At 44.5% G+C, this 24,651-nt stretch overlaps 1 protein-coding gene across 4 annotated transcripts in view; it reads left to right on the top strand.

Annotated features, from left to right (window-relative positions):
* Nucleotides 1-24,651, top strand: part of INSR (insulin receptor) — a 148,269-nt gene that overhangs the window by 18,267 nt on the left and 105,351 nt on the right. For all 4 annotated transcript variants that reach the window (XM_069591149.1, XM_069591148.1, XM_069591147.1 and 1 more), the window contains exon 2: nt 3,515-4,066. In XM_069591149.1, the coding sequence (XP_069447250.1) occupies nt 3,515-4,066 (552 nt within the window). The remainder of the gene's footprint in view (nt 1-3,514; nt 4,067-24,651) is intronic.

Genomic DNA, 24,651 nt, shown 5'->3' with positions numbered 1-24,651 from the left:
TTACTTCACTCTGTATAATCGGCTCCAGTTTCATCCATCTCATCAGAACTGATTCAAATGAACTCTTTTTAACGGCTGAGTAATACTCCATTGTGTATATGTACCACAGCTTTCTTATCCATTCATCTGCTGATGGACATAAGGGACGGGGGAGCCTGGTGGGCTGCCGTCTGTGGGGTCGCACAGAGTCGGGCACGACTGAAGTGACTTAGCAGCAGCAGCATACGTTAGTACGTTCACAGAATTGGGCAACCACCACTATGATCAATTTAGAACATTTTCATCAGTCCTCCCGAAGAAATCCCATACTCTTTATCTGTCACTCCTCAGTTCCCTCTCTCGAACCCCTTGACACCACTAATCTACTTCCTATGGATTTGCCTCTTCTGGATATTTCGTGTAAATGGAATCCTTCCACATGTGGTCTTTTGTGACTGGCTTCTTTCACTGAGCATCCTGTTTTCAGGGTTCATCCCTTTTGTAGCTGGTGTCAGGGTTTCCTCCTCTGTTCTTGTTGAATAAGCTTCCTCTGTATGGACATGCTACATTTCAGGGACATGTAATGTTGGCTTGTTTCTCCCTTGTTGGTTATCATAAATGATGCTATGGACATTTGTATACACATTTCTGATTGGACCTATGTTTTCATTTTACCTAGGAATGAAGTTTCTGGTTATATGGTAACTCTTTGCTTAATCTTTTGAGGGGCTACAAGACTATTTTCCACAACAGCAGCTGAGCCATTTTCCATTCCCCAGTAATGTACAGAGTTTTAATTTCTCCACTTCTGTGTCAACTATGGTTATTGTCTGTCTTTTTGATTTTAGCCATCCTGGTGGGAGTGAAGTGGTATCTCACTGTGGTTTGGATTTACATTGCCCTCATCTTCAACAGCTGGTTAATCTTTGAATGCATGTTCATATCTGATTTTTCCCACACCTTGGGAAGGATAGTGTTCTTTTCTCTGCACCAATTTCACAGGTGTATGTGTATGTGTGTGCAGGTAACATAGAGTTATGAGGCTCAGGCTTGAGAAGCCCAGACCTGTGACCAAGTCTAAGCTGTACACTGCCAGATATAGTATAGGACACCAAGTTAAATTTGAATTTTATATAAACATTGAGTAAGTTTTAGGGATAAGTATGTCCCAAACATTGCATGAGACAGACTTACCTAAAAAAGTACTCCTTGCTTATCTGAAATTCAAATTTAACTGGGCGTTCTGCACTTTTTCCTAAATTTTTAATCAACTAACTTATGACTGTGCTGGGCCTTCATGACTGCTCGGGTTTTCCTCCAGCTGCGGTGAGTAGGGGCTGCTCGCTGGTTGCAGTTCAAGGGCTTCTCACTGCACTGGCTTCTCTTGTGGCGGAGCACAGGCCCTAGGGCGCTCAGGCTTCAGTGGTTGCAGTTCCTGGGCTCTAGAGCACAGGCTTAATAGTTGTGGCGCATGGGGGCTTAGCTGCCCCAAGGCATGTGGGATCTTCCTGTACCAGGGATGGAACCCGTGGCTCCTGCATTAGATGGCAGACTCTTTCCCGCTGAGCCACCTGGGAAGCCCTGTCCTTCCTTTTTATTTGCTAAATCTGGCAACCTTGACTGTTACTGGTGGGTCGTATGTCCTTGGCTGATTGGCTTTGCCTCTCAGAGTTTTCTCATCTGTGAGGTGCAGATGGAGCCTGTTGGGAGGGATCAAGCTGCAGTACCTGTCTAGACAGACCTCTGTACGTAGATGCTGTTGATGTGACTGAAGCTGGGAGCCTTAGAAGAGGCTTGGGCGGCATGAGTGTGTGGTATTGGAACTGATATCCTAGTCCTCTCGAAGGTGTCTCCCAACCTCTGACTGAGTGAGTGTGTGTGTTTTGGCAAGGAGAGGCTGTCTAAGGGATTCACATCTGATGAATGTTAACTCCAGTATAAGGAACAGAGGAGGAGGGGAAGATCTAAATAAGTATATGGAGGAAAGGAAATCAGAGAAGCCTTCCTGGAGGAGGTGGCCTCTGAACTAGATCTTGAAGGATGATGAGCTGGATTTCACAGTAGGGAGCTAAGGTGTAAAGAACTTTGACAACCAAGGGACTCAAGCTACTGTATTCAGAACAGTGGCCACTTGGTGCACATGTCTATTTCCATGCATACTAACTAAAGTGAAATCAAATACTCAGCTCCTCAGTCTTACGTAAACCACATTTCAAGTGCTTGACAACCACGAATGGCCGGTGGCTTCCATATGACCAGCACGTATGTAGAACATCTCTATTGTTGCAGAAGTGCTGTTGGACTTTGTCAGAGTAAGGCAGGGGTCACCAGACTACCGCCTCAAGGGAAAACACCAGCCCACAGCCTGCTTTTATAATAAAGGTTTATTGGAACACAGCCATAACCACTCCTGGTCTCTGGGCTGCTTTTGAGCTGTAACGACGGAGTGGAATAGTCTAAACAGAGACTGACCGCGAAGCAGAATGTATTTACTATTTGAGCCTTTACAGAAAATATTTGCCCACCCTGGTCTAGGGGGATGAAAGCACAGAGCCTAGAGGTGACACCATGATGCATTTGGGAGAAACAAACAACAACAAAATGGCTGACATTAATTGAGCACCTACTGTGTGCCAGCCACTGCTTGGGTGTCTGCATTATTTCATTCCCTTCTCTTAATAGGTCATGTTATGGGAGGGGTAGGTTTGGAAGACCCTCTTGTAATTGGAGAGTAGTGGACAGGCCTGTCTTACATGGTGCCAGGGATGGAGGGGCAGAACCTTGAGAGCTGTGAGAGGGAAAGTGCAGGGTGCTGGGGAGCCATAGCGGGTGTCAGAGCAAGGGAGAGACCAACTGCAGGAGAATAGGTGTCAGGGTGTTTGTACTGGGGAGATCAGACTCTCTGGGAAGCCCTTGACACACCTGGGTAAAAGGTAATTAGACTGTGGCTGCCTGCCAGGAGGGCAGGTTGGGAAGGAGAGTCAGGAAAATGAGAGAATTGACAAAACACAGCCAGGTCTCCTTGCCTCGTTTCTGATGTGGGCACCTTTATCCCCATAAATCCCTTTCCTGGAGATGTTTCACATTGACTCACTGGGGGAGGCTCCCCTTTCCCCTTCTGCACCTGCTGCATTACTCAACCCCCTGTAATCCCAGTGTTTCCTTTGCATCATATTTGATGTGATGGTTTTAAGGTTTCCAAACAGGTATCGCCAAAGGAATTATTATTATTCAGATTTTTTGCCTTTTGAGAGTAATTACTTAGGCACGGACACTTTACGGAGAAAACCACTGATGGGGGTTGGCTATAGACGTTGTGGGGTTTAGTGCAGAATGAAATCTTGGGACCCCCTCACTCAAGAATGATTAAGGATTTCAAGATGGGTGAAAGAACATTAAGCCCAGGGCAAGGCCCTTCTGAGCAGGCGTGGGACCCAGGTCACATGGCCATGCGGCTGCCCTGACACTCATTCTTATAAACCATCCATGGGATGTTTGCTTACCTGTCCTGCTCTCTGCTTGTTTGCACTTCCAGTGTGCCCCGGTATGGATATCCGGAATAATCTCACCCGGCTGCATGAGCTGGCCAACTGCTCGGTCATTGAAGGACATTTGCAGATTCTGTTGATGTTCAAAACGAGACCTGAGGACTTCCGAGACCTCAGTTTCCCCAAACTCATCATGATCACTGATTACTTGCTGCTCTTCCGGGTCTATGGGCTGGAGAGCCTGAAGGACTTGTTCCCCAACCTCACGGTCATCCGAGGCTCGCGCCTCTTCTTTAATTATGCACTGGTCATCTTTGAGATGGTTCACCTGAAGGAGCTTGGCCTCTACAGCCTGATGAACATCACCCGGGGGTCTGTCCGCATCGAGAAGAACAATGAACTCTGCTACCTGGCCACCATCGACTGGTCTCGCATCCTGGATTCCGTGGAGGATAATTACATCGTGCTGAACAAAGACGACAATGAGGAGTGTGGGGACATTTGTCCAGGCACCGCCAAGGGCAAGACCAACTGCCCTGCCACTGTCATCAACGGGCAGTTTGTGGAGCGGTGCTGGACACACAGCCACTGCCAGAAAGGTATGTCAGAGCTCCCTGGATTCTATACCATTTCTTGTGACTTGATTCATTGAAAAGATGCTGGAAGTGTTCACTAGCTCAGGTGGTGACAAACCTTGTTTTGCAAAGGCTCAGACAATAAATAAACTTTAAACTTTGCAGCCTATACAGTGTCTATTGCAACTACTCAACCCTGCTATTGGACTGAGGAAGCAGCCACCTGACAACAATGGGCAATAAATATACGGGCATGGCTGCATTTCAATAAAACTTTATTTACAAAACCAAGCGGTGGGCCGGATTTTGCCAACACCTGAGCTTGCTGGTTGAATGTTCCTCTTGCTTGAGAGAGCAGATGAGTATGGATTTTGCTGTCGAAGAAAGGAAATCTATTTCTTGTCTGATTTAAGATTGCTCATGGTAGGCATCTGGAGAAAGAAATGTGTAGAGGATAAAAGCAAGGCAGCCATCCTTATTCTATGATTACTGGGGCTATTTCCCGCTAGTGGCTCTGTTGTGTCTGGATTTACTTAACTTTCCCTGTCATTGGGTATTTAAATGATTTCTAGTTTTCACAAAGAGGGTTGAACATTTTGGTGTGGAAGCTTTATTGAGCATTTTTTCCCCCTTCAGGTTTTGGTTTTCCAGAAGTTAAATTTCTGGGTCAAAGTTTCTTGATATTGATTGCCAAATGGCTTTCCGGAAATGTTGTACCAACGGGCACTCCTCCTAGCACTGGCTGAGAGGGAACACCTTGGCTAGCTTGGAGTGTTGTTTGAAAACTCTTTCATAATTTACTGGAGGGAGGAGCTGGTGTGTTGTCATTGTTTCTATTTGCATTTCTTTGATTGCTATCAGGGTTGAACCTTTTAAAACATGTTTATTTATCATTTAGGTTTTTTCTTCCTGTTCATATCCTTTGTCCATTTATCTTTCAGTGCCTTAGTGGTTTTTGAAATATTAATCTGCGTGTGGTTTTCATAGCAAAGACTGTTAACTTTTTGCCAATTACATTTTCAGATGTTTTTGTTCGGTGATGAAAATACTCTGGCTGTCCGTTGCCAGAGAAGCTTAAAATGTTTACGGAGTTCAAACCTGAATTTTTGCATGCATCTCATATTATTTTATGCTTGGAAAGTCCCTTTCTAAGCATAAAATGAAAGTTTTTCTTCCTTCAAGTTTTCTATCTTAACTTTAATTATTATCATTAAAAAATTTGCCAAGGGTATCCATTTTCCCATAAATAATTATTTGGGGCCTCAAGGCCGTTTATTGCAGAAATTTACCTCTTCATCATTGATTTGGGGGTCTGTTTCTGAGTTTCTATAAATATGTCTGCCTTTCCACGTGCTGAAGTTATTACCATTCTAACCCATGTGGTTTTATAATGTTTTGATATCCAAACAGGCTAGTTCCCAACACAAACTTGTTGGTTGTTTATTGTTTTATTGACTCTTTCACATGCTGGGAAATTCCCTGGGAAGAATTAGCAAAGGTGAGATGGAGACAGGAGAAAGTGAGTGGGTGGCTTAACGGTTGTATCACAGAAGATAAGGGAAGGGAGAAAGGAGGGTTTTCTCACCTGAGCGCAAAGCTATGGAGAAGCCACACAGCTATGGAGAAGTCAGTCCTGAGTAGAATCCATAGACTCAGCAGAGAGGGCTCCTTCAAGTTCCAGGAAGGAGTCATCATGCATGGAGATGTTGAATGGGACAAAACAGGAGGTGAGAGAGCGGATGCCTCTCTTTTGAGAGTTTGGCCAGTGAGGGGAGGGAGAATCTGGTGGTTTGTGGACGGAGGAGGGAACAATGGTTATTACATTGTGGAAGAATCTTGAGAACGTCGGTGGGTCAGGGACACAGAGAAGCCAAGCTGTGATCAAGAAGAAAGATCAAAACTGGGGCAAAGTCTTGGCAAAAGTAGAGGACCACCCATGGGTTTGGAATTTCACAAAACAGGGAGATTTCTGAGGTGGCGATGGGGGTGAATAATCTGGGTGGGGGTGAATATCCTGACGAATTTGGAGGTAAAGGGGTTACCTTCTTTGATGGTGAGGGGAGGAGAGGCTGTGTAGGTCCTACCACGTTACAAAGACACACAGCTGCAACGGGAATTCTGTTATCCTTGTTTTAGAGACCAGAGAGGTTTTTAACCTGCCTAAGGCCACACAGCTAATAAAAGATGGCTGGAGTTTGCACCACATCTGAGATACAAAAATAGCATCTCTGTGTGTGTTTTGTGGGGGCAGGGGTGCCTGCTCTGTTTAGAGGTGGGGAGCTTACTAGTAACTGGGGCATTGGGGGGAAACAGTGAACACTTTTATCCCAATGCTCCGTTCTCCAAAATCAGTTTCTTATTTTTGCTCCATACTCACTCGTCTTGAGACATAATTTAAGACATTCCTCTGTGGATTTATTTCTGTACCCATTTTAGTCAAAATATCCGGGATGGTATTATCTGCAAAAATGTCCGTGATGTTTTGAGTTGGTTTTGTTTTTAATCTTGTGCTTTGGAGAACAAGGCTTGTTTTCCTACACTGGGGGTTTCATCACCAGAGAAGGCGTGGCTTTGCATATAAGGTTGCAGCTGAGAAGTTGAGACCTGTGTCAGGTACTGGTTCCTGGCATATGAAATCAGTGTTTGCTCCTGGTTCGTAATCCTGTGGTGGGGTCCTCTGTTAGTCACTAAGTTGTGTCTGACTCTTTGCAGCCTCATGAGCTGCAGTATGCCAGCCATCCCCGTCCTCCACTATCTCTCAGAGTTTGCTCAAATTCAGTCAGTGATGCCATCCAGCCATCTCATCCTCTGTCACCCGCTTTTTCTTGCCCTCAATCTTTCCCAGCATCAGGGTCTTTTCCAATGAGTCGGCTCTTCACATAAGGTAGCTAAAGTATTGGAGCTTCAGCTTTAGCGTCAGTACTTCCAATGAATATTCAGGGTTGATTTCCATTAGGATTGACTGGTTTGATCTCCTTGCTGTCCAAGGGACTCTGAAGAGTCTTCTCCAGCACTACAGTCTGAAAGCATCAATTCTTTTGGCGCCAAAGAAGGCTTTGTCCTGTCCTGGTCACAGATGATAAGAAATGATTGGCTATTTGAAGCTACACTCTTGCCTATCCAGTACAACTCAGCTCTGGCTTTTTGCCCCTTCAATTTCTTTGATTGTGGTAAAATATACATAACATAACGTTTACCATCTTAACTGTTTAAAATGCACAGCTTGGTGACACTAAGGACAGTCAATTGTTGTGCAACCATCCCCACCATCCATCTCCAGAACTTTTGCATCTTGCCAAACTGGAACTCTGTCCTCATTAAACACTCACTCCCCCTCCCCTCCCCCAGCGCCCTGCCCCTACCATCTACTCTCTGTCTCTGTGGATTTGACTTCTCTAGGGATCTCATATAAGTGGAATCATATAGTATTTGTCTTTTTTTTTTCACTTTTATTTTTATGTCTGGCTTACTTCATTGAATATAATGTTCTTGAGGTCATCCATGTTGTAGCAGGTGTCAGAATTTCCTTATTTTTAAGGGCTGAATAATATGCCGTTGTATGAATGGACCACAGTTTGTTTATCCATTCATCAGTGGACATTTGGGTCATTTCCACCTTTTGGCTATTGTGAACAATGCTGCTATGAACATGGGCATACTTCTCTGGCTTTTAAAATGCTTATGTTACTTTGTTGCTGTGGTAGAGGGCTTACCCAACACTGTGTGGGATTTCCCAAGGTAAAACAGACTGAAAGGAATCTGTAGAAGATACTCCTCCCACCCTGTCTTAGGCAACAGATACAAACCTGTGAAAAGTACCATCAAGTCCTCAATTTCCTCTCCAACACCTCCTTGAGCCTTTTTCTTGCATGATTGCCAGGTTCTGGAAATCTCCAAGGTCTGTCAGCAGACTAGAAACCTAGAGAAAAGGACGGATGGCATCTTTTTCAGAGTCCTCCATAAAGATCATTACTCCAGATCAGATGTGTAATTCAAACACAAAGAGTTTAAGGTTTAGTTTTCTACTAAGGATCTGGAGTGTAGATATTCTGTGTTGCAATAATGACCCACCCATGTGTGTGCACAATCAATTAAGCAGAGTGAATCATTATTTGTTCTTCTTTTTAACATTAATTCACATCCATAATTATTAGAAAACAGAATATTAAGAGTGTTAGGATAATTGCATCTGTGAAAGCTAGAAAGAACCAGAAACTTTCAGGGATAGGAAAAAAAGTATACTTTTGGATAGCAAATTAACCTATCTCAAAATAAGACATAAAGAGGGGGAAATTTTTTGATGGAGTTTTGAAATATCATAGATACCACACTGATAAAAAGAAAATCCCTGGAAAATCAGATTTGCACTTTATGAAGCATGGATAGCTAATTTCATAGTGATTTTATGTAAATATTCAAGTAGAACTAGAAAAAAAACCCCAAGAATTTGTAAAATACATTTTTAACTCTAAAGAAAAAAGACAGACCATCCCAGACACTGGGATGAAGGTGCTGAGTTGTCCTCTGGACCCAGTTTAAACATTCTCCACAATAGCTCCTTTTCCACCTGATCCCCAAACAATGATGGTTTGGGCAAAGAGAGAAAAGAAGGTTCTCAATGGTTAAAGTAAATTAAAAGGATAATCATTCTGGCATGTGTCTTGAGCTGCTTCCTCTCCATCACTCTGTCTACATATTTGGGGTGGAGATGCACACGGAGGTCAAATACAAGGAACTCTGAATGAGCAGAGTGGATAGGCATCTATGTAAGCTGGGTCACAAGCTGTGTTTATTGAGAACCTACTGTGTGCCAGGTCGTGCGCTCCTTGGGGACACAGAAGTGACCAGCTCCTGTCTCCTTAGAGAGGACCTTCCGGTAGCAAATGCAGACACTGAACATGTGAGTGAATGCAGTTGCGGGATGAGTGACAAGAGGGAGGATCTGTGGGTGAAAGCATGGGGTGAAGCTCTAGTCTCCCAGGTCAGAAAATCACTCCCTGCCCCCTACATGGATGGGTCACTAAGATCCCAAAAGTCAGACTTCCCTGGTGATCTAGTGGTCAAGAATCTGCCTGCCAACGCAGGAGACCACGGGTTCGATCCCCGGCCTGGGAAGATCCCGCATGGCGAGGAGCAGCTAAGCCTGTGCGCCGCAACTGCTGAGTCCTCGCTCTATAGAGCCTGTGCTCTGCAAGAAAAGAAGCCGCTGCAGCGAGAAGCCCGTGAGGCACAGCTAGGGAACAGCTCCCGCTCGCCGCAACTAGAGAAAGCCTGGACACAGCAGTGAAGACCCAGTGCAGCCAAAAATAAATAAAATTATTTTAGAAAAGGAAAAGGCTACCACCTAGAAGATGAATAAAAAGGGTTTTAAAAAAAGGCCTCAAAGATTGGCCGTGCTGGACCCATTTTCAAACAGTTACAGGAATTGTTCAGAGTCCTGTCCTGCCGTTCATGGTACATGAGCTGGACTAAACCTGTGCTTCCCCATCTGAAGAGTTTGAATAATTGTGGCACCTGCTTGTCAGGGTTGCAGTTTGGGGGGTTAAATGAAATGATACCTAGGGGTACACTTATCCCAGCACCTGGCACTTAGTGAATGTTCTGGAAGCTTCTCCTAGGTGCCATGAGTTCACAGCCTCTCTGGGCAGACCAGCCCCTGGGTGAGTGCCAAGGCTTGGCTCCATTTCTGATTTTGGTCTTGAGGCAGGCAGATGAAAACCCACCGTGAGAACTGGGTGCTTGGACCTACAGCCCCAGAGGGAAAATAATCTACTTGGTGCCTCAGCTTTGGGCTTTTGGGGAGACTAGAAACCATAGGACTTGCTTGACCAGCTGCTCTAGCCAAACCCACTGGTATTTTTTTTCCCCCTGGGAGGCCACACCAGCTACTTGCTGCCAGTCAGAGGAGAGGATGAGTCTGGGGCATGCTGGGTACCAGGAAACTGGCTGGCAGCATAGAGACATCGGTAAGAAAGCAGGAAGGGGCAGGAGGCAGAGGGAGGTGAGTCTCTGAGTCTGCATTTCCATCTGTGTTTCAGAGGGCTTCCCAGGTGGCGCTCGTGGTAAAGAACCCGCATGCTGATGCAGGAGATGCAGGTTCCATCCCTGGGTTGGGAAGATCCCTTGGAGGAGGGCGTGGCAACCCGCTCCAGTATTCTGGCCTGGAGAATCCCATGGACAGAGGAGCCTGGCGGGCTGCAGTTCCATGGGGTCGCACAGAGCTGTACACCACTGAAGTGACATAGTTGATGCTGAAGCTGAAACTCCAGTACTTTGGCCACCTCATGCGAAGAGTTGACTCATTGGAAAAGACTCTGATGCTGGGAGGGATTGGGGGCAGGAGGAGAAGGGGACGACAGAGGGTGAGATGGCTGGATGGCATCACGGACTCGATGGACGTGGGTTTGAGTGAACCCCGGGAGTTGGTGATGGACAGGGAGGCCTGTTGTGCTGCGATTCATGGGGTCGCAAAGAGTCGGACACGACTAAGGGACTGAACTGAACTGAACTGAAGTGACATAGTGTGCATGCTGTGTTTCAGATTCTCTGAAGGTTAAGGTGCTCTGTTGATATTAAACCCTACATTTTAAAATGCACACACTGTCACTCTTGAGGGCTTCGCTTTGAGGCAGGTGTCTCAACTTCAGGTTGAAACTTTTCCCACTTCTTCCATTGTTTAACTTTGCCTCTGGCACTGTAATAATCAGAGTCTTCTTAGTGAGTTACTTTCTGCCAGACACTAAGTTGCTTTGCTTACAATATGGCAGCAAGCTCTTCCAACGATTTCTCCTTGCAGATGAGGTCCTGGGAGCCCCAGGAGGTGAAGCCACTTGTCCAGGGTCACATCACTCGTAAGCAGTAGAGATGGGCTTTGATCCCCAAACCTAGGTATTCTGGCTCCAAATCTGAGCTCTTACCTGGGCTTACCTGTGCTCATTGTGGAAAGTTGGGGGAACTGCAGAGAACAAAGAAATCTGGGGTGGGGAGACACCCTAGAATTGGCCCTGCCAACATTCTGGCTGCCTTTTCCTATCACCCTTCCCATCTCATCATTTTTTCAAATTAATTTTTAATGGAGCATCATTGATCGAGAATGTTGTGTTGGTTTCTGCGGTATAACAGAGTGCATCAGTTATACATATATTCATTCTTATGTAGGTTCGAGTCCCCTGTAGGTCATTACAGAGTATTGATTAGAGGTCCTTGTGCTATACAATAGGTCCTTTTTGGTTATCTGTGTTTTATATAATAATGTGTACATGTGTACACGTTAATCCCAGTCTCCCAATTTATCCCTTCCCTGCTTTCCCCTTTGGTAATCATCAGTTTGTTTTCTCTATCTGTAACTCTGTCTGTTTTGTAAATAGATTCATTTGTACCATTTTTTTAAGATTTCACATATAAGCAATATCATATAATATTTGTCTGACCTTTCACTCAGCATGAAGATCTCTAGGTCCATCCATGTTGCTAGAAATGGTATTATTACCAAAAAAAAGAAATGGTATTATTACATTCTTTTTTATGGCTGAGTAATATTCCATTGTAGATAAGTCGCCACATTATTTACCCACTTCTTGTTGATTAACATTTAGATTGCTTCCATGTCTTGGCTATTGTAAGCAGTGCTGCTATAAACATTTGGGGACGTGTCTCTTTTTGAATTATGATTTTTTCTGAATATATGCCCAGGAGTGGAATTGCTAGATCATATGGTAGCTCTATTTTTAGTATTTAAAGAAATCTCCATACTATTCTCCATTGTGTGGGCTCATGCTCAGTTGCTTTAGCCATGTCCGACTCTTTGTGATCCTATGAACTGTAGCATGCCAGGCTCCTCTGTCTACGGCATTCTCCAAGCAATAATACTGGAAAGGGAAGCTATTCCCTTCTCCGGGGGATCTTCCTGACCCAGAGATTGAACCCGGGTCTCTAGCACTGCAGATTCTTTACCATCTGAGCCACACAGGGCCTGTAGTGGCTGCCAATTTACATCCCCACCAACCGTATAGGAAGATTCCCTTTTCTCCATGCCCTCCTTGGCATTTACTGGTTTGTAGAGTTTTTGAAAGTGAAAGTGAAAGTGAAGTCGTGTCCAACTCTTTGTGAGCCCATGGACTGTGGCCCACCAGGCTCCTCCGTCCGTGGGATTCTCCAGGCAAGAGTACTGAAGTGGGTTGCCATTTCCTTCTCCAGAAGATCTTCCCAACCCAGGGATCCAACCCAGGTCTCCCGCATTGCAGGCAGATACTTTACCATCTGAGCCACCAGGGAAGCTCATGCTAGTAAAGTAATGCTCAAAATTCTCCAAGCCAGGCTTCAGCAATACGTGAACCCCGAACTTCCAGATGTTCAAGCTGGATTTAGAAAAGGCAGAGGAACCAGAGATCAAATTGCCAACATCTGCTGGATCATCGAAAAAGCAAGAGAATTCCAGAAAAACATCTATTTATGCTTTATTGACTATGCCAAAGCCTTTGACTGTGTGGATCACAACAAACTGTGGAAAATTCTGAAAGAGATGGGAATACCGACCACCTGACCTGCCTCTTGAAGAGAAACCTATATGCAGGTCAGGAAGCAACAGTTTGAACTGGACATGGAACAACAGACTGATTTCAAATAGGAAAAGGAGTACATCAAGGCTGTATATTGTCACCCTGCTTATTTAACTTCTATGCAGAGTACATCATGAGAAATGCTGGGCTGGAAGAAACACAAGCTGGAATCAAGATTGCTGGGAGAAATGTCAATAACCTCAGATATGCAGATGACACCACCCTTATGACAGAAAGTGAAGAGGAACTAAAAAGCTTCTTGATGAAAGTGAAAGAGGAGAGTGAAAAAGTTGGCTTAAAGCTCAATATTCAGAAAACGAAGATCATGGCATCTGGTCCCATCACTTCATGGGAAATAGATGGGAAAACAGTGGAAACAGTGTCAGACTTTATTTTGGGGGGCTCCAAAAGCACTGCAGATGGTGACTGCAGCCATGAAATTAAAAGACGCTTACTTCTTGGAAGGAAAGTTATGACCAACCTAGATAGCATATTCAAAAGCAGAGACATAACTCTGCCAACAAAGTTCTGTCTAGTCAAGGCTATGGTTTTTCCAGTGGTCATGTATGGATGCGAGAGTTGAACTGTGAAGAAAGCTGAGCACCGAAGAACTGATGCTTTTGAACTGTGGTGTTGGAGAAGACTCTTGAGAGTCCCTTGGACTGCAAGGAGATCCAACCAGTCCATTCTGAAGGAGATCAGTCCTGGGTGTTCATTGGAAGGAATGATGCTAAAGCTGAAACTCCAGTACTTTGGCCACCTCATGCGAAGAGTTGACTCATTGGAAAAGACTCTGATGCTGGGAGGGATTGGGGGCAGGAAGAGAAGGGGACGACAGAGGATGAGATGGCTGGATGGCATCACCGATTCGATGGACGTGAGTTTGAGTGAACTCTGGGAGTTGATGATGGACAGGGAGGCCTGTTGTGCTGCGATTCATGGGGTCGCAAAGAGTCAGACACGACTGAGCGACTGAACTGAACTGAACTGAACAGAGAGCTTTTGATGATGGCCATTCTGACTGATGTGAGGCAGTACCTCATTGTAGTTTTGATTTACATTTCTGTTGAGCATCTTTTCATGTGCCTCTTGGCCATTTGTATGTCTCTTTTCATCCCAAGTTAGCTGTCTCCTCCATCAGACTGAGTTCTCCTGAGTACAGGGACCGTGGCATTTATAGTTGTGTCCTCAGGACCAGTCATGTAGATAAACCATGACATCTTTGACCATTTACTACTAGCTAAGGCTTATTGAGCTCTTACAATGCACTAAGCTCTGTGCTAAAAATTTGACAGGCTGTGACTCATGGAATCTTTATGGTAGCCTATGAGAAGATGTTATTCCCATTTTGCAGAAAGGGACACCCAGGCTTGGATAGTAATTAAGAAACTTATTCTAGAAGACTTTGCTGGGAAATGGTTTGATCTCAGACTTGTCTGGTCTAAAATCATTGACCGGTCAGCAAACTATAACCCATGAGCCAAATTTAGTTCTCCAGTATTTTTGTGTGGCCCATGAGCTAAGAATGTTTTTTTCTACTTTAAAAACATTGAAGATACAGACATAGAAAACAGACTTATGGTTGCCAAGGCCGGGTGAGGGAGTGATCGATTGGGAGTTTGGGATTAGCAGATACAAACTCATATATAGGATGGATAAACAACAGGGTCCTATTGTACAGCACAGGGAACCATATTCAGTATCCTGTGATAAACCGTAAAGGAAAAGAATATAAAAAAAGAATGCATATGTAAACAGTCAGTTTACGGTATAGCAGAAAGTAACACAGCATTGTAAATCAACTCTACTTCAATAAAAATACAAAGATTGAGGGGGAAATCTAAAGAGCAGTATTTTGTGAGAGGTGAAAATTATCTGCAATTAACATTTCAGTGTCCCTAAATCAAGTTTCACTGGAATACAGTCATGCTTGGTCATTTATTCATTTATGTCTTGCCTGTGGCTCCTGTATGGACCAAAACTGTATGACTCTTTAAAGAAAAAAAAAAAATGTACCATCATCTGTTCTTGGCTGTGCCCCTTCTACAAATGGGGAGGACCTTTCCAGGTAGATGCTGTTTTCAGTGGAAGTTGGGACATCTTAGCATTAGGCCAAAGCAGTCCCTCTGTTCCTTGCCGGCACTGACGGGAGGGGGCTGGAAAGAATGGAATATCATCCTTGCCCCTCAGGAGCTCTCGGTGTGGCTGGGGAGTTAAAAGGCAGGAGCCAGTTAACCATTAAAGGTAGCCCAGTGAGCAGGAGATGTCACAAGGCAAGAGAGACTCCCCCCTTCCCCCCACGGAGTGAGTCATCAGACCAGTGATTCTAGACATGTTTGGTGCTGGGGCACCTGAAATCATGATGTTCTCTAGATAACACATCAGAATGTTGATAAATTAAATTCCTTTGTGGCTATGCCATTCCAGTCCATGCAGAAAACAGAAAACTCTAATATGTCCAAGATCTTGATAATAGTAATTAGAAAAAAGGCAACAGATCACGTAGTACTGAGGCCCATTTGAGTGTTTCATTTGTATTTATTCTGTTTTAAAATCTAGGAGAGAATTCAAAGCCCTACACTGAAAGCACTATACTGAAAGAGTTTTGTGGTCTTTGTAATTCCTTTATCACTGAGATGATCAGAATTTTTTAAGTAAACTCTTAATTTTGGAAATGATTGGGTTTTTGTATAACAGGAGAGAACAAGCGTCCTAGGGAATATGGACTTCCTTGGTGGTCCAGTGGTTAAGAATCCACCTGCCAACGCAGGGGGACATGGGTTTGATTCCTGGTCCAGGAAGATTCCACATGCAACTAAGCCCGAGTGCCACAACTGCGGAAGCCCCCATACCCTAGAGGCCATGCTCTGCAACAAGAAAAGCCATTTCAGTGAGAGGTCTGCACACCGCAATGAAGAGTAGCCCCCACTCACCACAACTAGAGAAAGCCCATATGCAGCAACTAAGACCCAGTGAAGCCAAAGATAAAATACATAAGTAAATAACATTGCATATATATATATATATATATATATATATATATATATATATATATATATATAAAGAGTTCTGGAGAGTTTGTTTTTGAGCCTCCCCTTCCTTCCCCAGTACTGATGATGATTTGCCACGGCATCCATAGAAGGAGAGAGATTATCCCAGGTTGGAATGGTTGAAAAGGTGTAATTTGGTTTGTGTGGCAAATGATGCTTGGAGGGTAAGAGGGAAGGGTGTTCTAGATGGATGGAAAGGCAATGACAAAAGCACAGAGGTCTTCAGGGCGAGAGTAAGGAGGCTGCTTATACTGTGAAGGGAGGCTTGTGCAATCGTGTGCTCTGAGTGCTAGAAGTTTTCCTGCAGGTATGGTGGAGAGATCACAGAGGTTACACTTGGGGCTACAATCAGGATGGGTTGTTTTTCACTGATATTGGGTAGATAGCAGTGCTGAGCTAGGCTTGCTACTGGGCCCCCACAGTCCTTGCTGAGTCTGGGAGAAAGTCACAGAAATAACAAGAAGGAGATAAGATAGGTAGGCAGAAAGTGTTTCGGTAGGCTTGAAGCACCGAAGGAAGGTAGACCAGTTGACCGCATAGTCACCTGGCATCTTGGGGACAGAATAGTCTGACAATTTATTAATGAAGATATAGGCCTATGGTTCTTACAAGTTCTTGCCTTCCTGGACGGGGGGCTTAGGGATACTCATTCAACTACCTTTTCACTTAAGAAATAAATTGACCCAGTCCTTTAGAAAAAGGTAGGGAGCAGCAGCAGCAGAGTTAAGTAAATAACTATGGAAAGATGGCTGACTGTCTGGTAACGTGGTAACTGGTCTGACGAGTTTTTCTTTTTCTCCCACCTGCTTGATGAAATTTGTTGACCAGTTATTTCCCATCCTGTCCCCATACCCTTTTTCAGAATTAAAATCTCTTCTTTGTAGCTGAACACCTGATATGCCCCATGGCTGTCCTGGGGACCTCAGCTCTGGTCAGGCTGGGAGCCCAGGTACTCCCTGTGGTTGGTACTTCTCTCTCTACACACTTGTGCCTCATAGAATGTTCCCTTTCCCAGTAAAAGAGAACTGATGTGGGTGGTGGGGTTTCAAAATTGTGTCCTTTATCTCCTCCTCCTTCTTCCTCTCTCTCCTCTGCCTCTCCTCCCCATTCTCCCTCTCAACCTCAGCTCTCCCATCTCTTCATCTACCCCCGACCCAGTCCCTCACCTACCCTTCTCCCTCTTCCTCTCTTAGTCTTGGGCTTAGAGTCTTTGCTTGGAGTAGGAAATGGTAACCCACTCCAGTATTCTTGCCTGGATAATCTCATGGATAGAGGAGTCTGGCGGGCTACAGTCCACAGGGTCACAAAGGGTTGGACATGACTGAAGGACTGAGCATAGAGTCTTTTGCTAGCTCAGACTAAATGCCTGCCCACACTAGAGATTAAAGTCAAGAGTAGGAAACAAATGGGGCTTCCCAGCTGCCTCAGTGGTAAGGAATCTGCCTACCAATGTAGGAGGAGATGCAGGTTTGATCCCTGGGCCAGGAAAATCCCTTGGAGAAGGAAATGGCAGCCCACTCCAGTGTTCTTGCCTGGGAAATCTCATGGACAGAGGAACCTGGCATGATGCAGTTCGTGGGCTTGCCAAGAGTCGGACATCACTCAGCAACTAAACAACAGCAAGGGAACAAATAAAAAAGACTCGCTTTCCTTGGGCTCCTGTTGTCCATCATGGGTGGGATCATATGAGTAGCAGTAGATTGGGCTACTTTCCTTGGACTCCAGGTTTGGGAAATGGACTGAGATCTCCCAGCCCAAACTCAAGCCACAAGACACGGAAGCACAGGGTAACGTGTGTTCATCGACTAGGCACTGTGGGGCACCTGGTAGATAAAGCCCATATTTGTTAAATGCCCGGAAGGTTTGGGGTAGAGGGTCATTTGATCTTTGTATTATGGAAGCTTTTTAAAACTGTATGTATTTATTTATTTGGCTGTGCTGGGTCTTGGTTGCAGCATTCGGGATCTTCCATTTTCACTGTGGCCTGTGGAATATTTAGTGGAAGCAAGTGAGATCTTTCAGTTGTGGTATGCAGGTGGCTCAGTGGTAAAGAATCCTTTTCCCAATGCAAGAGACTCAAGAGATGTAGGTTTGATTCCTGAGTTGGGAAGATCCCCTGGAGCAGGAAATGGCAACTTGTTCTAGTATTCTTGCCTGGAAAATCCCATGGACAGAGGAGCCTGGTGGGCTACAGTCTGTGGGGTCTCAAAGAGCCAGCCATGACTGAGTGGCAGAGCGTGCACACAAGCAGCCTTATAATCCCCCCACCCTGGTTGAGCAGTAGTGCTTTGCCAGCCACCCTGCCTCTGGAAGTCCTTCCGTGGTCCCCACTCTAGACACAGTCCCCCTTCTCCCTCCAGCCCCCAAATGGTTACTATCCTGTCTTTTCTACTAGCTTTTCTTTCTGTTTGATCACTTGAATGTGCATCTCTAGACAATATAGTTTAGTCTCAACCATTAAAAAAAAAAAAAGGATCTGTCTATTTGGGTTCATAGCAGTGATTCTCAACTGTGGGTGATTTTGACCTCTAGAGGAATTCTTCAATGCCTAGAGACATTTTTGGGTGTTGCAGATTGTAGGGGTGATAATACTGACATCGAGTAGGTGGAGGTCATGGATGACATTCAATACCCTACAACGCAGTTATTATTGTTGTTGTCTGGTTGCTCAGTCATGTCTGACTCTTTGAGACCCCATGGACTGCAGTATGCCAGGCTTTTCCATCCTTCACCATCTTCTGGAATTTGCTCAAACTCATGTCCATTGAGTCAATGATGCTATCTAACTATCCCATACTCTGCCATCCCGCTTCTTGACTGAGCTTCATCTCCAGACCCCTCCCCTGTCTGGAGGCCAGGCTGGAAATCCCACCGCTCTAATTACGCACTTGGTCTTCCAGTGACCAGCCCCCATCTTGAACTGTCTTTGTTGTTGTTCAGTTACTAACTCATGTCTGACTCTTTGCAACCCCATGGACTGAAGCATGCAAGGCTTGTCCTTTGCTATCTCCTGGAGTTTCCTCAAACCCAGGTCCATTGAGTCAGTGATGCCATCTAAACATCTCATCCTCTACTGCCCTCTTCTCCTACCCTCAATCTTTTCCAGCAAATGATCTTTTCCACTGAGTCAGTTCTTTGCATCAGGTGGCCAAAGGATTGGAGCTTCAGCTTCAGCAGCAGTCTTTCAAGTGAACATTCAGGGTTGATTTCCTTTAGGATTGACTGATTTGATCTCCTTGCAGTTCCAGGGACTCTCAAGAGTCTTCAGCACCACAATTTGAAAGCAACAATTCTTCAGCACTCAGCCTTCTTTATGTTCCAACTCTCACATCTATGCATGACTACTGGAAAAACCATAGCTCTGACTCACAGACCTTTGTCAGCAAAGTGAGGTCTCTGCTTTTTAGTATGCTGTCTAGGATTGTCATAGTTTTTCTTCCAAGGAGCAAGCGTCTTTTAATTTCATAGCTGCAGTCACCATCTGCAGTGACTGCCGCCCTTCAATGCAGACAGAGCCCTTACCTTCTAGAATGATCTGGCACCAAATGCGAGTAGCATTGAGTGTAAAAATCCTCATCTATAGCATTCCCCTCCATCCCTTTCTTTTTCTTCCACTCTCCCTGCTGCTCCACCTGGGGGCATGTCCCCCCATCTGAGTGTTGCTGACTGCTCTCTCACGGCACAGTTCAGCTTGGCTTTCTTTCCTCTGGACCCAGAGTCAGGGTCAGACTCAGATTCTAGTCCCTCAGTGGACTTTATTTAACATCTGCCCCACCCCCCAGCTCCACCCTAGGACTATTTGCAACAGACCATTTTGAGAGGCAATCATTCTGTCCGCTCCTTCTCTGGAGCACGGGTATGGGTGGTGGTGAGCTCTTCAAGAATTATTTTTTTTCTTTTTAAAAAACCTGAAAATTTTGTTATGCAGTCAAAGAGTACTCAGTGGCCTCCCATTTTTAGTTTATGATAAACAAGGCACAGGCTGAACTTTGTAACAAAACTCTATGTTCTTTAACCAAGGCAAGTTTTGCTCAGAAAATTATTTTTATAAGCGAGGGAGGTATGAAGGTTATTTGCAAAGGAATTTTACAAGGGCAAGAGGGGAAAAAAAAAAAAAGCAAGAAGTTGATCTTAGGATTTGTGGTTGTACAGAAGACAACTTAGTCAGAAGACCTTGAGACACGACGTGTCGGAAGTAAAACAGTAGATGAATCCAAGAAAGGAGAGATGTCCCATGTGGGCATGAGTTTGATGAAGAAAAAGCTGGAGAATTGTCTTAAAGAGGCCCATGTGGTTCAGATGAGGGCATAATTCTTCACAGATTTTCACAGTTTTGAAAGGATGTCTTTGAGACCCACAAGCTTGGTGCACTGCCTGACTTTATTTGAGGAGTCCTGGCCATTGGGAGTGTAATATTTATCGGGGATTGCAGATAACAGCAATGGGCATTTGGTAGGATGAAAAATAGGACTGATGGGATAGAAAGTGAAGGACACCTTGGCATATTGACCCTGAGATCTTGGGAGGAGGGATGAAGGAAGCTAACGTAGACTCAGGGCATAAGAATTACAAATTCAGAATAAAAGAAGTCACAAGATGACATTGATTCTTTCCCCACTTGATGTAAAGGGCAGCTATTGCCTATACAGAGTTTTTTTTCCTCTAAGTTTTCCCCAACTCTGTGGGAGCTCTAGAAAGGGGTCTAGCCAACAGGAGTGGGCAATGGGAATTCATTGTTCAGAATCTGTTCTTGCTAGCTGAATAAGCATAGCATGGCATCAGTTTATAAACACATAGCATAGGGGGGTCCTGGAAAAAGAGAACCAAGGCTGGCTTACTGGACATAAAAGAACCTATTTTTGCCTAATCCATTTTGTGGTCTAAGCCTGGCTGCAATGCTTGCCCTTGTATAGGTCTCAGTAATTAAGCTTTTTTTTTTCCTGGCCACGCAGCTTGTAGGATCTCAGTTCCTCAACGAGAGATCAAACCTGGGCCACAGCAGTGAAAGCCTGGAGTCCTAACCACTAGGCCACCAGGGAGCTCCCAGTACTTAGTGATGTTCCAGGAGGGAATGAAGAAACAAGGGAGGCAGTCAAGAATCCACAGTGCAGCCTTGGGGCAGGGTCCTGGTTCTTCATAATATACATACCTATTATTACCTGGAGAATCCCATGGACAGAGGAGCCTGCTGGGCTACAGTACATGGGGTCACAAAGAATTGAACATGACTGAAGTGACTTAGCATGCACACATGAATTATATTGTATACATAATAATATACCTTTGAGTTCTGCAGGAACTAAAGCCCCCATCCAGGCGGAGGGTAGAAGGATGATGTTGGATCCTGCTTAGCACCCCCACCACTTCAATCAACTAACGATCTGTCTACCTTTGTCCCAATATTGCGCTGAATTCTCTCTTCAAGCCCCCTCATGAATATGCATGTTGTTGTTTAGTTTCTAAGTCATGTCCAACTGTTTGCTACCGCATGGACTATAGCCCACCAGGCTTCTCTGTCCATGGAATTTCCCAGGCAAGAATACTGGAGTGGGTTGCCTTTTCCTTCTCCAGGGGATCTTCCCCACCCAGGGATCAAACCCGTGTCTCCTGCGTTGGCGGGGGGATTCTTTACCACTGAGCCACCAGGGAAAACTGAAAACTTGCCCAATTTTGCTATTGGGGGAGACATTGCTTTGGGAGGGATCCCTGGTGTTCTCCTTACTTGGAGCAAGTAATAAATCCTTTCTTATGATCTTTGGCTTTGTTGGCTCAACACCCACCAAGATGTGAACTCAGTTTTTGGGTAACAGGTGGTCTGTTTGTTTTATTTTAGAGGACATTAACATATTTATAGAGTACTTTACTAGGTTTGGTTATAACCTAATGCCCTCATGCTCTTTTCCCCTTAAGGTCTTATCATCTTTCAATTGCCACTTCTCCTGGTTGTGTGGGTGGGATTCAGGGAGCATAAGGATGTTGAGGGTCCCCCCTTTGATAGTGGTGTGGAACCAACTTGATGGTATTCTAGAGCTGTGCTGTCTAGTATGTGGCTAAGTTAAAATGAATCACAGTGAAGTAAAAATGAAGCATTTCTCCCTTGATTGCACTCACTATGTTTGGGCAGCACAAATGTAGGACTTTTCCATCACTGTCATAAGTTCTGTTGGGTAGCACTGTTCTGGAGCATTTCACTTCATAATTAAAGTTAGCCTGCCAGCCTCCTCTATCCATGGGATTCTCCAGGCAAGAATACTGGAGTGGGTTGCCATTCCCTTCTCCAGGGGATCTTCCTGACCCAGGGATGAAACCCGGGTCTCCTGCATTGCAGGCAGATTCTTTACCACCTGAGCCACCAGGGAAGCCCAAAGTTAGTTCTGAAGACAGGCAAATCTAGTCTTGAATTTTGAGTCTCTTGTATGACCTTGGACTAGCTCTTCTCAGCCTCTGTTTCCTCATGTAGAATGAGGAAATGCTAAGGAACCCAGACTTAAAGTTTTTTTCTTTAACTTTTAACTGATATCTCTTCTTTTGACAAAAATGAAAAACAAAAATCCTATTCCTTTTCTTTATTTTGAGTTTGATTTTTTTCCCCTTTAAAGATAAGGTATAACAACGAATAGTTCCCTGCCGCCGCCCCCCACCGCCCCCACCCACCCAAGCTTTGTAAGCCCTGGAGCAGAGGAAGGAGTAGCTTGGGAAAGTTGAGCATGACAAAGAGGCCATTATAGGGACATCTAATCGAGAAGAGGAACAAGGAAGGGGTAGGTGTGTTGACCAGGGCTGAGAGTGTCATCATGTCCATGGGTGACTGAGAGTGAGGAATGCGTCAGCTCCTTCCTGACTTCTCCTCTTTCTCTGGGGAACAGAGTGCTTTCAAGGTAACAGGGTAGAGAGGACAAACTCAGCCTGAGTTTGTCTTCCTGGCTCAGCATTGAGTGTCAGAGTCAACTCATAATTGCTGGTGATGTGAATCTACTCAGACTAACTTAAACCACAAGGGGCAGTTTATTGGGATGCTGCTGCTGCTGCTAAGTCACTTCAGTCATGTCCGACTCTGTGGGACCCCATAGATGGCAGCCCGCCATGTTACCCCGTCCCTGGGATTCTCCAGGCAAGAACACTGGAGTGGGTTGCCATTCCCTTCTCCAATGAGTGAAAAGTGAAAGTGAAGTCGCTCAGTCATGTCCGACTCTTTGTGACCCCATGGACTGTAGCCTACCAGGCTCCTCCGTCTTTGGGATTTTCCAGGCAAGAATACTGGAGTGGGGTGCCATTGCCTTCTCCATTATTGGGATGTCATGGGATCTTTTCTTGGAACTTATATCAGCTAGCTTTTGCTGCATAACAGACCTTCTCTGAAACATACTGACTTTGCACAACTGTCATTTTTTTAAACCTTTTTATTTTGTATTGGAGCATAGTTGATATCACAACTGGAGGGCTACAGTTCATGGGGTTGCAAAGAGAAGGACATGCCTGAACATGCACACACTAAATTCAATCAAAAACCAGGATCTGCCTCAGAGATATCAGCTCTGTTTTATTCACCTGTGTCTCTTCAGTACCATGCTGGTTTAATTGTTATAGATCTAGAGTATGTTTTATTGATGGTAGACTCAGTTTTTTCCTATTACACTTTTTTAAAGTGTTTATTCCTCTCAAACTTAAGAATTCAGAAATTTACCTCCTCCCATACGCATGAAATCTGTTAGGTAGGTAGAACAGGGAAAAGGAGTCCAAAATGGCAGTGGCTAAAAAAACAAGGAAGGTCAAAGGAAGGTCCGAGGACCAGAGTGAAGACTTCAGGTAGAACAATCAGCAGTGCTGGCTGAGCCCAGTTTGCACAGGGCAGGCCCAGGGGGAGGAAAGCACATAAAAGGAGGAGCCAGAGCGCGCACTCTCTCTCTCCCTCTCTCCCTCTCCTGCATGCGTGCGCGCTCTCTCTCCCTCCCTCTCTTTCTCCCCTTCTCCCACGCACTCCTCCACTCTCTTCCCTTCAAATCTTTGGGTTGGCATGCCCTCACGCTTGGAGGATGGATTCTCCTGCTATCTTCTAAACAAAACAGAACTATAACACTGATTTGCCTAAGAGCTATAACACGGTTTGTCCAAGACCCGAGAGCTGTGACGCGCCGAGGACTTTAACGTCTGTTGCTCCAAATCTTTGTTGTGACGAGACAGAGAACCGAGGAGCGTACACTCACGTGACAAAATCCATTGAAATTTTGATGAAAAATTATATTGATCTGTAAATCTGTATATTAACTTGAGTAATCAATACCTTAATACTTTTCCTTTCCATGAGGGTATGTGATCAGGTTCTCCATTTTTACAACTCTTTTCATGTTATGCTTTAAAAAATATTTATCCCGTATATTTTTTGCTGTGATGATTTTTAATTCCTGTAGCACAGAGTTTTTGTTGGTGGTAGTACTGTAAATAAGTATATTTATCCTGAATTCAAATCATTTAGTGAAATTGATTAGTAAATTTTAAATATTTTTATTTATTGTGTGCAATTTTATGGTCTCCAAATTAAAAAATCATGTCTAAATGTTGTACCTTTCATTTAAAATCTTATTCTATTGACCAAGACTCATATTAAATATTTAACAATGGTATTATCTGACAATCATGTTTAATAGATTTCCTAGCATAAAATCAGCCTTGCTTTCCTGTGTGGTAAACCCTACCTGGTTGTGATGAATTATCCTTTTAGTATAGTGTTGAAGTCGATTTACTTTGTTTTTATGGATCTTTGCCACCTGTGTTCAAGAGTGAAACTCTGTTATGTGTTTGGTCTGTTTTACTTTGAAATCTCTTCATCAACTTTTGTTATCTGATATCCTAGCCACCTAAAATGAACTAGGCAAGTTCTCATTTTAAATGTTTTAGAATTATGGTATCAGAACTAACACTTCCTTGAAAATGATTATTTGTTGGAGAAATCCCATGGCGCAATAAACTGTTGAGGAAGCAATTCTTTAATATCTTAAAAAAA

Source organism: Ovis canadensis, chromosome 5 (assembly GCF_042477335.2).
Source record: "Ovis canadensis isolate MfBH-ARS-UI-01 breed Bighorn chromosome 5, ARS-UI_OviCan_v2, whole genome shotgun sequence".
NCBI classification, from domain to species: Eukaryota; Metazoa; Chordata; class Mammalia; order Artiodactyla; family Bovidae; genus Ovis; species Ovis canadensis.
This window is presented reverse-complemented; position numbering and strand designations above follow the sequence as displayed.